The 13,454-nt window shown below is 48.3% G+C and overlaps 1 protein-coding gene across 1 annotated transcript; it reads right to left on the reverse strand.

The window, feature by feature from the left end:
- Positions 1–1,420: 1,420 nt before the first annotated feature.
- Positions 1,421–3,729, reverse strand: RASSF10 (Ras association domain family member 10). Its single transcript, XM_053390941.1, has one exon. The coding sequence runs from the start codon at positions 3,082–3,084 to the stop codon at positions 1,600–1,602; it is 1,485 nt and encodes a 494-aa protein (XP_053246916.1). The 5' UTR covers positions 3,085–3,729; the 3' UTR covers positions 1,421–1,599.
- Between the last annotated feature and the right edge of the window lie 9,725 nt (positions 3,730–13,454).

The following is a 13,454-nucleotide window of genomic DNA, read 5'->3' on the forward strand; positions in this document are numbered from 1 at the left end:
ACTGGTTAAGGCTTAGTCTTGATGGGGGGGAAGGGTGCTGAATGCTTTTTAAAGATTAATTTCATTGTGGTTGATTTGCATTTATGATATAAGTGCCTTGAAATTGAAAGAGGATAGAGGGCGTTTTAAAGGAATGAAATTAATGTGAAGTAATATTGCTCAGTTGTGGATATTACAGAAGGAGTAGCAAGATATTGTTCCATTGTTACTGAAACGTTATTCAAGGTAGCAGGGTGATAGCTCAATTAAGGCACTGGCATGTGTGATGGGAAGGTTCTTATGCAGCATTGACTTAATCAGCACTGATGGATTACTTTGGCTTAGGCTAAGACCTAATTTAAGTCAATTTTATTTAAAATATACAATTATACTGCTATTGTTTGGGGGTTGCTTATGGGGAAATGGGCTTGCTAGACATATTGGTGTTTCCAAAAGTCTTCTGTTGGTTTTGAGCAAATTACGTTAGGTCTTCTGCATCCATCATCCATTTCTGAGAGGAACAGATGCTACATTTTTTTATGGTGTGGTTTAGTTTTGTTTGCCTTCAGTGGTTCATTATTAACATTTAAATTACCCACCCCCACACCCGCATGACCCCATGTACACATGCAAATGATATCAATTGCTGTTAAGAGCATCAGAACATCAACTGGAATCTATTCCAAAACACTCTACAGCATACACACTTGTGAGTGAGTTATTAATCACCCAGTGTTGCTGCTGTGTCCATCCTTATTATTATTATTATTAATCATCATCCTCAAAGGAGCAAACTAATTATTTCATGGCAAGTTACACAGCTGCCTTTGAAGAAAGGAAAAAAAGATCAAGGTGCTAAGTGTTCTGTTTCAATTGGAAAACATAAATCAAATGAATTCTATAAAGAAATGCACACTGTCCCATGTTTACATTGCAGAACTGAAGGAGTAGAACTTCCCAGTCAACAATCTTTGATGTGAAATAAAAAGGTATGAATCTGAAGGAAACAGGTTATTCCAATATTAAATGAAAGGCAAATACCCCTCTCTTGCTTCTTCTTTAAAAGATAAAAGTAGGAAGGAGTCAGCCTGAAATCTGCCTGCCAGGGACTCGCTTTAACACGTTTCAATGTCAAAGCCACAATTAAGATGCAATCAAACGGCTATGATACAATATAATCTCCCTTCCCCATTCCTTCAGAGAACCCGGCACATCCTCTGCAGTTAGTGGGCATCAAAACGCAGCTGATGTCTTTCCTTCGAACTTTTTGTTTGAAAAACAAATACCTATTGGGTGAGATCCTTTTTAATTCAGAAAAAAAGAGAAGCCGATGTTTTTAGGTGCACAAATGTATGTTATGATTCCCGGTGACCACAAATTAACTACGAACATGAATTTTATTATTATATTTTATCAGAATGAAAGCATGTGCCTCGTTGAGTCGTTTTGAAAAATAGATCTTTGTTGGGAGGGGGAAGCGGAGAGATCCAGGAACTCCCCGTCTGAGCATCTTGCAAAAGACAAAACAAACAAACAAACAATAATAATAATAAAAACCCGAGGGGAAGCCCAACTCTGCGGTCCCTGAGATGACATGTGGGGGGAGGGGGGAGGCCGCCGCTATACCAGGGATTCGCAAACGGGCAGCGAGTCCGAGTCCTGGCTGTGCATGGAGCTCAAGCCCGTGTCGGAATCCTCGTCGTTGTCGTCGCAGTCTTTGCGCAAGCCGCGCGCAGCCTGCTCCCCCCACACCTCCGCGGTGATCGGGGCCGGGTCGGGGGGAAGCTGGCCACCGTCGTCGTCGTCTTCGACGGGGAGCTGGAGAGACGGGGCCGACCCCTGCTCGAGCTGGCCGCCCGCCTCCTCCTGGACGTCGAGGGAGCGGATGGTGTCGAGGAGGCGCTGCAGCTCGCTCTCCTTGTCGGCCCAGACGCGCTGCGTCGAGTCCAGGTCGGCCTTGACGGCCTCCAGGTCGGTGCTGAGACGCAGCCCGATGTAGAGGCTGGTGCTCAGCTGCGTCTTGACGCGCTCCTGCTCGACGTGCAGCTCCCCGCCGCCGCCCACCAGCTCGGTGGTGTTGCAGTCCGTCTCGGAGAGGCTGGCGCTGGAGCCCTTGGCGGCCGCCAGCTCCTCCCGCCGCCGCTTCATCCAGCGCTCGTTCAGCTCCTCCTGGATCTCGCCGGCCAAGTGCTCCAGCAGATCCTCCTGGCGGCGCCACTGTTCCTGCAGCAGCGCCACCTCCTCGCACTTCCGCGCGTACTCCTCCAAGTCGCCGTCGAGGGTCGCCGCCTCCAGTCCCCCCTGCGCTTCCCCTTCCTTTTCCTCCTCGCCCTCGGGGACCTCCGTGTTGCCGCCGCCGCCGCCGCCGCCCACCAGGTAAGTGTCCTGCACGTAATTGACGCCGTGGCGCTTCATGCGGTCGAAGTGGATCTTGGCCTCGAAGCGGTCGATCTCGCGATCCAGCTCGCGGAGGCGCTTCACCTGCTGGCGGATGGTGTGGTCCTGCGACAGCACGAGGTGCACCAGCGTCTCCATCCTCTCGGCGGCCGGCGCCTCCTTGGCGGGCGGCTCGTCGGGCTGCCCCGACGGCTGCCCCTTGCGCTTGTTGATCTTGGCCAGCTTGCGGAAGGCCTTGCGCACCACGCGCCGCTGCCGCTCCTGGGTCAGCGCCAGGCTGGCCCGCGCCGCCGCCGTGGCCAAGCCATGCTGGCAGGGGCTCTCCTTGCTGGGCACCACGCGGGCCTCGGCGCTGCGCGGGCCCGTGTTGGGCAGCGACGCCTCGCTGCGCACCAGCACGAAGCGCACGTTCTCCTGCTCGTCCCCCCAGGCGGCCCAGAGCCGCAGGATCTTGGTCTTGTTGGGCAGGATCCGCTCGAAGCCGCGCCACTTCTCCACGATGCAGTAAGACTGCGGGACCCCCGACAGCATCCCCCTGCCGCACTCCTGCAGCGACGCCAGCTGCTGCTGCCTCGGCCGTCGGCTCTGCTTGCTGTCCTCCAGTAGCACCCGCACCACATCCGAGCAAGTGGTGCGCTTGGAAAGCCCCGAGATCAGCTTCTCCTCCTGGCAGATCCACACCGAGATCTTCCTTCCCTCCGGCTCCATCAGGGCGCGCCTGCGCTGGGGGCTTGGAGCTGCTGGGGCCCGCGGCTACTCCTGCCCAGCGGGGGATCCCCCATAGAAGCGCTCAAGGGAGCCGCGGCGGGCCAAGGCGGACGGCTCGCGAGCCCAGCCGAGCCATGGCTCCAGCCTCTCGGCACCTCTCTCCCTGCCCGACGCCGTCTCCTCCTCCTCCTCTTGGCTAAATGGATTCCACTTTGGGGCTCTCCATGATCCAAGTCCTCCGCTGGCCGCGTAAGACACAGGCTCGCCTCCTTTTGAAGCTTTGCAATCTTTCCCCTTCCCGTCACTCTCTCTCTCTCCCTCCAACACACACGGCGCGTACGCTCAGCCCGGGGAGTCCCGGGAAACTGCCAACTTCTAGAGTTGCAGCTCCTCCTGCTTGCTGCTTCTGTTGCTGCTTCCAGCAGCGCCTCTGTGTGTGTCACAATCGGCTTTGCCTGGGAGTCTGACACTGCCCTTCCTTTGCTGCCGCCTTTTTCCTTTCCTATCACGTGGCTCTCTCCTCCCCCCCACCCCTCTCACACTCACACACTTTTCTCTGTGTGTGTCTGAGCAGCTGTACTGTTTGATCCAAGACGATCTCCCTCTTATTGATTTTACCCCTTTCAGGCAAATCACTCTCCTGCCTGGAAAACAGAAAGGCGCCCACCTATGCAATTGGATCAAATGGCTTGCCAGATGTTAATGTGGGGGGTTGGGGGAGGGAGAGTTGGAAATGCTGCTATCCTGACATCCTACAGCCTCCAAAAGAAAGAAGGTGGGAAACAAAACTTCAAAGCAAAAGGCCAAAATGAGACCACATTTCTTCCGTTTCAGTAAAGTCCCCAGCCCTGTAATTAAAAGGAGTTCATGGGTGCCAAAGCACTTTGCAGATTAAAATGCACAAGCGAACAGTAAAACTTGCTAAGTGTTATTAAAATCCTTCCTTGCTGCCAGGGCTTGAAGAAGAGAAGACTTAGGCTATAAGGCTGCAGTCCTGCTAGGCATACTAAGAGGACACTCAGCCCCACAGAGAGCATAGTAGGACTTACTTCCCAGCAAATGTTGTGCTGTAAGCATAGATTTGGAGTACCAAATAAAATGGGCATGTGGGTGTTCTTTTTAAAAATAATAATAATTGTGTCATATAATAATAAAACATTGCTTTTCCCATAAAGGAGAAAATAGCAAAATGGTGATGGTGATGATGATCAATCCCATGACATTTAAAATACCTTAAGTTTTCCCATCATTAAAAGCCACAAAGCACGCAATCACAGGGAACTTTCTCCTAGTTCCACTGAAATGAATGGGGAGCTGTGCAATTGAGCATCTGTGTGCTTCTTTCACTACTCTTATTAATTTCAACTCGAGAAATTCCTGTTAGACGCACAGATCGGAATAAACAGAGTTTGAATGGTTGCCACCTTAGAGAGTGTTGTCAGTGTCCATGGTTCCTGCTTGATTTGTGGGCACCTATAAAACTGCCCTAAACTGAAGAAGGATGAAATGTATGTGCGTGGATGAAATGAAATGCATGTGCGTGTTCCCCTCCCCCTCCCAAAGTTCACATTTGCCTTAGGACAGATGAACACGATTTCTGAAATGGTGGGTGGGCTACCTGTGGTTTACCCTGTTATTTTTTTTTCATTTCTCACTTTGTGAGGGACTATGCAGCATTCCTGGCTCCCTTGCAAGCCTAAGGAATGGCTAGGCTGCAGTCCATCTTCCTGGTGGACAGGGTGCTTTGGGGGGGGGGGTTGAGCAGGAACTTAAGGGAGCTGAGTTCCCTTACCTTTAAAATAATAACAATAATAATAATTTTGTCTGTGAGGGCTGGAACGATATACACCCAATGCCTGATCCAAAAATCCACCTATATCTGTAATCAATAAAGTTGTGGCCATTTCTTATCCTTATTTCTTAACTGCTTGAGTTTATTATTCACATCTTACATTTAGCCATTGCCCGGGGTGGGGGGTAATAAATGAACAAAGAATGAAAAAAACTAACTTTGTGGTGAGTTCCCCCACCCTTTTTCCAGAAAAAAGCACTTCTGGTGAGTTAGCTCTCCATGTATAGATCACTTTTGATATCGGAGCATTGTCAGTCAAATTCTCTCCCAGGTGCATTCTGCATCACCCCAGCAATGTCTTCCCTTCATGCACATTATTAATTACATTTCTATCCCCCCTTTTTTTTACCTAGAAGAAACTCAGAGGGAGTAACCAGGCCGCCTCTGAACCTTGGGCACTTCTTAGCTTTAACCACAATCCGCATCAGGAGCCATTAGGACAGCCTTCTCCAACCCTAGTGGCTTCCAGGTACATTGAACTACAACAGCCACCAGCCCCAGCCAGCATGGCTAATGGTCGGGCATGATGGAAGTTGTAGTCCAGCTACTGCTGGAGGGCACCAGGTTGGGAAGGCTGCCTTAGGCTATCCTTTAGATCGAACACTGCAGAGCAGTGTGGGAAGCAGAAGCCGTAGGGAGAGAGTGGCCTGTAGCCTGCATTCTGAGGTGGTGGTTCCCCCATGAGGATACCATCCCGTGTGCAAACCCAGCATGTTTGGGCGAGCTTTGCTCAACTCTAAAGCATTGCTCTGCCCGCTGTGCAGCACTGAGCTGTAGCGTGGCATCCGTTGGATAGACTGCGCTTTGTGTGCCAAGGGAGGAGGGCTGAACACCTCCATGGCCTGACAGCAAAGAACTAGCATTTGGAAGCTTGTTAAAGTGTTGGGGCAGTTGGAGTTTGCAAGGGAAGCACATTAAGTGGGTTAATTAAGTGCTCGTCCGTGACGTACGAGTTGCTTCATTACGACTCCACCGTGATCGCTGTAGGCTGTGTGCAAGCTTAGGCATATTTTATTGGTTTGGTCATGCTAGGTTTTCACTTGGAAGGGTTTCTTCAAAAGCATAATACCTCTGCATATGCATATATATATATATATATATATATATATATATATATATATGCATACGTGTATATATAGTACAACGGTAATGACCTCTTGGCAAATCCTCCTCCTCTAGAACCATAGGGCTCTGTTTAAAGTTCCACACTCCTGTTTGGCAGAGGTTTATCCCTTCCCTGCCCAGCCACCATCCCAATAAGAATTACAACCCCTGCTTGGAGTAAGGGATTTCCATTGGGATTGTGACTGGGGAGACAAAGGTTAAACCTCCCATTCCCAGGCACTGTTGAAAACCAGGGGCCCTTGCACCTAGTTTTATATTTAAAAAAAGAACAGCAGACCACACAGTTGCTAACCACACAGTTTCTGCAACATGTAGCCTGGCTGTAATTCATGGTTATAAAGCAGTTTTTTAAAAAATAAAATAAACAATAACCCAAAACAAAACATGGCTTCTGAGCAATGAGATTTTGACTCCTAGTTTTCAGTGTTGTGAAACTTGGGACTCCTGATCAAACTCATTAAAGAAACTGGGGATTCAGGAATGTTTGTGGAAGCTAGAGTAATTCCAAGTAGCTTGCGATCTGGGGAGAGAGACCCTTAAAGTCATGTAAACTACATTGCACTGAGTTTAGCTATAACATTGTGAAGCAGGGAGGGACACATTCAAGGAAGGACATGGTAAGTGAGAGGTGGAGAAGATCCTTAGCTCAGTGGTGGAACTCTTCAGGCAGAAGGTCCCAGAAGGTTCAATCCCTGGAATCTCCGGGTAGGTCTGGGAATGTTCTCTGCTTACTGTTTTCTGGAAGGGAAGTTAGATAGTTCCGGCATCTCATCCAGTGTAGCATAGTGGTTAGCATGCCGGACTAGGACCTGGGAGACCAGGGTTCAAATCCCCACTCAGCCATGAAGCTCACTAGGTGATCATGGGCCCATCACTGCCTCTCATAGCCTAACCTATCTCACAAGGTTGTTGTGGGGGTATATCAAGAGTGGGAGAAGCGTATGTGCCACCTTGAGATTCTTGGAGGAAAAGGTGGGGTATAAATGCAATCAAGAAATGTAGAACCAAGTATGGTTTATAACAGGAATGGGCAATTCGAGAGCTGAGGATCAAATTTGGCTCTCCAACCCAGGCCTCACACCATCTCCCCAGATAAGACCCTTCACTGGCCCTGCTTTTCACCCTCCCCGAGTGTTTTTGCCTGGCTGGAATACATCCTTGTTTCTTGCTTGTAAGGATGGAGGCTAGAGAGGGGTGTGCAAGGGTATGGAAACTTGCCTACTCTTCAAAAGTAAGATTCACATTTTGTTGCCCTGTCCACTTTTGTTCTGGCCCCACCCTCCACTGCCACATGGCCCCTGGAAGTTTGCTGAAAGCAGAACTTGGCCATTCTACTGAAAATGGTCCCCCATCCCCATTTTATAAGATCTGAGAGTATTTTTTTCCTGCCCCCCCCCCCCGAGCAATTCATATGGAGGTGTTCATTTAGGACTGGTGTTTAACTTGGTGACAGCTGCTAAGATCCCAGTTACACCACACTGGAGAACCTCTATTAATCTGCCACTCTGTAATTGGTTTTATACAACACATCTGGAACTGGCGACAAAACGTTGCCACAGGGAGTGCTCGGGTTCAGTATTTCAGCTGTCTCGCTTAGGAAATAGTGAATTGCCTTTATGCGTAGACAGACTCCATAATTTGCGAAGATAACATGTAGCGGCTACAGTAGCTCATGGAAGAAGCAAGTTGTGGCACCAAATCCAAAACTTAGCAAATGTTGAAGGAAGAGCAAGAGGAAGAAGGCGATGTGCAGAGTTAGGCCTGCAGCAGACGCTCCCAAATTCTTTATGTAGGGCTGCTGGTGTGCAGGTCAGGCTGCAGCTGGCTCTGGTCAGTTCACAGAAGTCCTCAAGACAGCTTTAATGAAGTAGGTCTGGGACAGATATCTGACAGGGAGGAAATTCCAGGTGTATGCAGGAGCACAGAGTGCTGAGGGAAACGAGATGACCTTGAGATGAATATGTATGCTCAGGATTAAAGGCATTGAGCAGGAATATACTGAGAGATTTAAAAAAAAAAATATGGGGAGGGGGCAGGATGTCCTCCCAGTGGTTAAGATGTGCTTCTGAAAGAATGTAAGGGCTCTGCAGCTGGGAACCATGGGAGATTGTTCCAGGAGTTGTGTGCTCGTGTGTGTGTGTGTGTGTCCTCAATTCCAAGCTTGAGAGGAGAACTGAGGTTGCCATTTTTACCCTATGCTGCTGAGGAACTTGGAGCACTCCCAAGGCACCATGAATACAGGAAAAGGAAGCTGCCTCATACTGAGTCAGACCTTTGCTCTATCCAGCTCAGTACTGTCTACACTGGCTGTGGGCGCTGTTCTCCAAGATTTCAGAAACTGAGTCACTCCCAACCTTACCTGGAGATGCTGGGGCTTGATCCTTCTGTGTGAATGCCCTTCCACTGAGCTAAAGATACAGCCTTTACTGACTACAAGGAACAACAACAACAACAATTTATTACTTATACCCCGCCCATCTGGCCGGGTCTCCCCAGCCACTCTGGGGATGATAAAACATCAAACATTAAAAACTTCCCTAAACAGGGCTGCCTTCAGATGTCTTCTAAAAGTCAGATAGTTGTTTATTTCCTTGACATCTGATGGGAGGGCATTCCACAGGGCTGGTGCCACTACTGAGAAGGCCCTCTGCCTGGTTCCCTGTAGCTTTGCTTCTCGCAGTGAGGGAACCGCCAGAAGGCCCTCGGCACTGGACCTCAATGTCCAGGCAGAACGATGGGGGTGGAGACACTCCTTCAGGTATACTGGGCCGAGGCCGTTTAGGGCTTTAAAGGTCAACACCAACACTTTGAATTGTGCTTGGAAACGTACTGGGAGCCAATGTAGGTCTTTCAGGATCGGTGTTATGTGGTCTTGGCGGTCACTCCCAGTCACCAGTCTAGCTGCCGCGTTCTGGATTAGTTGTAGCTTCCAGGTCACCTTCGGGGTAGCCCCACATAGAAGATTCCCCCATCCCAGCTCCAAGCTCAAGAGGAGAGCAAGAGCTATTCCTTATTGCCCAGAGACTGCAGAAACATTCTCCCAACCCTCTCCATGCCTCTGAGCTTGCATTCTGAGGTCAGAGACTTGATGAGAGGTCAGGGGCAAGGCCCCATTCCTTATAAGAGGCAGAGTCCTTATGACCACACATTTTTGGTTAGCTACCAACACCAGCTACACAGTGTGTAAATACCCCAAGAGAAGCTCAAACCAGAGTCTGAGCAGTTGGAATGCAGAACAAAGATCGAAATTAGCAGTGTTGTAGCCAGACAGGAAAATACAGAGTACAATTGGATCAGAAAGGTTCCTAGTAGTTAACACAAGAAGCACTGTGTCCAAACCTGACAGGTCATCTTCTTCGCTCATATAGGCTTGGTAGCCTTTATTCTTTATCTCCTCCCTTCTCTTCTCACTGTCATTTTTCCTCCCAAGAAAAAGCAGTGTTACTCACAAGAAGAGTTTCCGAAAAACAGGAGCCTTGCCAAAATTTATAAGCTTCTGTTAGGGAGTTAAGAACATAATGGTAGTCTGTTGAATCAGGCCAGTGGCCCATCTAGTCCAGCATCCTGTTCTCACAGTAGCCAACCAGATGCTTGTGGGAAACCAGTGAGCAAGACAGGAGCACAAGAGCATTCTGCACTCCCATGGTTTCCAGAAACTGGTAGTTGGAAGCATTGCTGCTTCCAACTGTGGAGGTAGAGCACAGCTAGTAGCCATTGATAGCCCTCTCCTCCATTAATTTGTCCCATCCTCTTAAAGCCTTTCAAGTTGGTGGCCATCACTGCCTCCTGGAGGAGCAAGCTCCATAGTTTGACTATGTGCTGTGTGGAGAAGTAGGAGTCCTCTCTTCCAGTAGGGGGCAGTGGCGCACCGGCTAATATGTGGAACAGCTGTCGCTTCCTCAGTGAGGAGAGGACGGCTCTTTCTTCCAAGTTGAACACCATCACTTTGCGATACAGTTACTGGATCCACCACATCAAAATATTCGTAACATTCCTTGATTCAAGTCACAAGACAGAAGATTCTGACTAAACTTCAGGAAGAACTTTATGACGGTAAGAGCTGTTCAATAGTGGACTGCTTCAGAAGATGGTGGGTTCTCCTTCCTTGGAGGTTTTTAAGCAGAGGTTGGATGGTCATCTGTCAGGGATACATTACTTGAGATTCCTGCATTGCAGGGGGTTGGCTGACCCTTCCAGCTCTTTGATTCTAAACAACAATCATCCAAGACCAGGTAAGTATTGTTCAAAATGATCTTTTTTTCCTGTTCTTCTGATCTCCAAAGACTCACAACCACAGTATTCTGAACAGCAAACAATAATCTTCCATGTACATCTCTTCTACCATATACTCTGAAGGAAAATGAAAGTCAATCTCTCTGGGACTTAGGTAACTTCCAGATTATTGGAATAAGCTCCATTGAACATAATGGGATGCACATCTCAGGAAACATGCAGATTATGCTATATATCACAAGGTTTGGGGGGGACACGATGACACACCACTTAATTATTATCCAGCTCTTGTACAAATTTAACTTTTGTAAAGCACACTTACTCTTACAGCGGGCTTGTATACTTTATTAGCTCTCTGTTGCACACTGCTTAGAGATTTAAAAAAGATTAAATGGTTGACCAATGCTTATAAGTAAATAAAAAATAAGTAAGTTCAGGGCATATTTGTCCACACCTAATGCTGTACAGCAGGCATGGGAAATCTCTAGCCACCTAGGGGTCAGCAACCTTTTTCAGCCGTGGGCTGGTCCACTGTCCCTCAGTCCTTGTGGTGGGCCAGACTATATTTTTTTTTGGGGGGGGGGGGAGAATGAATTCCTATGCCCCACAAATAGCCCAGAGATGCATTTTAAATAAAAGGACACATTCTACTCATGTAAAAACACACTGATTCCCGGACCGTCCGCGGGCCGGATTGAGATTGGGCCGCATCTGGCCCACGTTCCTTAGTTTGCCTACCCATGCTCTAGCCTATCGCGGTTGGCTGTGCAGGATGTACAGGGGTTGGCTCTACTCAGGAGCTCCCAACCAGAGCTTCCCTGTGGAATTGCCCAGCAGAGTTTTGGGCAGCGCAGAGCCTGCAGACGCCAGAGCCACTGCATCACTCACAGGAGAGATCCGTGGTTCGGGTGTGGCAAGTGCCGTCCCCGTCCCCCCGTGGTGTGGCACCCCTGCTAAAAGTGGGGTTTGCTGATTCTTTCCTTTTAAGTCATGGTGATGTCAGGTGATTGACAGATAGGTGGTCCACGGAGGACAGGGGATTCTCCTCCCCACCTGCTGCATAGGAATACACGCCGGCCTGGAAGCAAGTCTTACTGAACTCTGTAGGACTTACTTCTGTGTAGATGTGCATAGGATTCTGCTGTTGAGTCCCACTGAAATCAGTGAGTCCATACCTTATTACCAGTCTGTGGCCTGGTTTCTTAAACATTATTAAAAACCCTCCTTTCAGTGCTGAATATGATCACCTGCAAGCAAACAAGTAAGGGTTTTTAAGCGTGCAGTTTTCTTATTAATATCCAGTTTGTTTCAGGAAATAGAATCCTGCCGATGGCATCTGAGCCAAGGTGAGCTGCAGCTGAAACCTTTGAAATGAAGCTGCTCTTTGTTCCTTTCCTGAACAGCAGCGCCATTTGTTCTGCGTCCCTCCCTGGGCTCCTGTTAATCTTATTTTACGAGGCTTCACCGTGGACGCTTTGCACTTGTTGTTTTCCTTATGGCGAGACAAGCAGCAGTGCAGCTGAAGGCACAATAGGGCCATTAATCAGGTTCCGCAACAGGCTCTTCAAGAACCTGCCTGGGATTTGAGAGGCATGAATAGGGAAGAGGCTACTTGACCATACATATTCTCTGGCAGATGTTTCGTTTCTCTAGCACCTATTTGTTCCTGAAAGCATAAAAGAGAATGACCAACCCAGGTTGCCTCGGGAAATCTGCCACTCTTCGTTGGGATACAAATCATGAAGCACTAAGTTCTCAGTCCATAGCTGAGTGGAAGAGCACAATGAGCCATTTCCCCACTTGGGCTTTGTCCTATACTTTGCAACTGGGAAAGAGTTTCTTTTCAAAGAGCTGGAAGGTACAAGTTTAGCTAATCAGGTTGATAACTATTGGCTGCTCTGGCAACATGGAGAAGTCGCACTAGCATTATGTCCTAATTCTTTGCAGATGCTAGTTTTTGCAATTCACTTTCACTTTCCCTGATGTCAAAGTGATAAACAACTACCTGACATTCAGAAGACATCTTAAGGCAGCCCTGTTCAGGGAAGTTTTTAATGTGTGTATTTTTGGTCTCTGTGGAAGCCACCCAGAGTGGCTGGGGAAACCCAGCCAGATGGGTGGGATACAAATAATAAATTATTATTATTATTATTTCCTTTTAAAAATAATTGCTTCTCTCTCTCTCTCTCTCTCTCTCTCTCTCTCTCTCTCACACACACACACACACACACACACACACAGACATGCACCATATGATGCAAACCAGTTTTGTCTGAATGACTTATCTGGAGGGCAAACCCAGGCATCCAGATAACCAAACAAGTAAAGGTAAAGGACCCCTGACCGTTAAGTCCAGTCGCAAACAACTCTGGGGTTGCGGCGCTCATCTTGCTTTACTGGCCGAGGGGGCCGATGTTTGGCCACAGACAGTTTTTCCGGGTCATGTGGCCAGCATGACTAAGCCACTTCTGGAGAAACCAGAGCAGGGCACAGAAACACCGTTTACCTTCCCACCAGAGCGGTACCTATTTATCTACTTGCACTTTGATGTGCTTTTGAACTGCTAGGTTGGCAGGAGCAGGGACCGAGTAACAGGAGCTTACCCCGTTGCGGGGATTCGAACTGCCAACCTTCTGTTCGGCAAGCCCTAGGCTTATTGGTTTAGACCACAGCACCACCCGCGTCCGTAACCAAACAAGTGGTTCTATTTTGAATAGTGTAGAAGTAGACAGCCTTTGTCCCACAAACCTTATTGACCACCAGGCCTCCCTCCACATTTGGCTCACAAGGTTGTTTCAGCCAACCCATGGCCACCTGTTCCATCACGTACCTTCACAAAATGTCACCTTTATGACAGGTAAAGATGAGACGGCAAACAACACTGAATTAAAGCCACCTTTTGCAGTCCTGGTTTGAATCTGTCATTCTTCAAATTTGGCACCTTGCCTTTTTGTGCTCCTTTGCCATATTTCAAACAGTGAAAATCCGGACAGAAAAGTTGTTGAGCTTTTTCTTAGTTTTCTTAGTTTCTTTTTAGTTTGGCCCAAATTCACAAAAGAAGAAGCCTTTTTACTGGGTATATTAGAGCCAGGTATTGCAAAGGAAAATAAGAGAATTTTTCTTTATGCGACAGAAGCAGCAAGAATTCTAATTACCAGAA

This window comes from Podarcis raffonei, chromosome 1 (genome assembly GCF_027172205.1).
Source record: "Podarcis raffonei isolate rPodRaf1 chromosome 1, rPodRaf1.pri, whole genome shotgun sequence".
NCBI classification, from domain to species: Eukaryota; Metazoa; Chordata; class Lepidosauria; order Squamata; family Lacertidae; genus Podarcis; species Podarcis raffonei.

Bases quoted from the DNA above. Each gene is read 5' to 3' on its own strand.
- RASSF10 (XM_053390941.1), bottom strand. From the start codon at position 3,084: ATGGAGCCGGAGGGAAGGAAGATCTCGGTGTGGATCTGCCAGGAGGAG.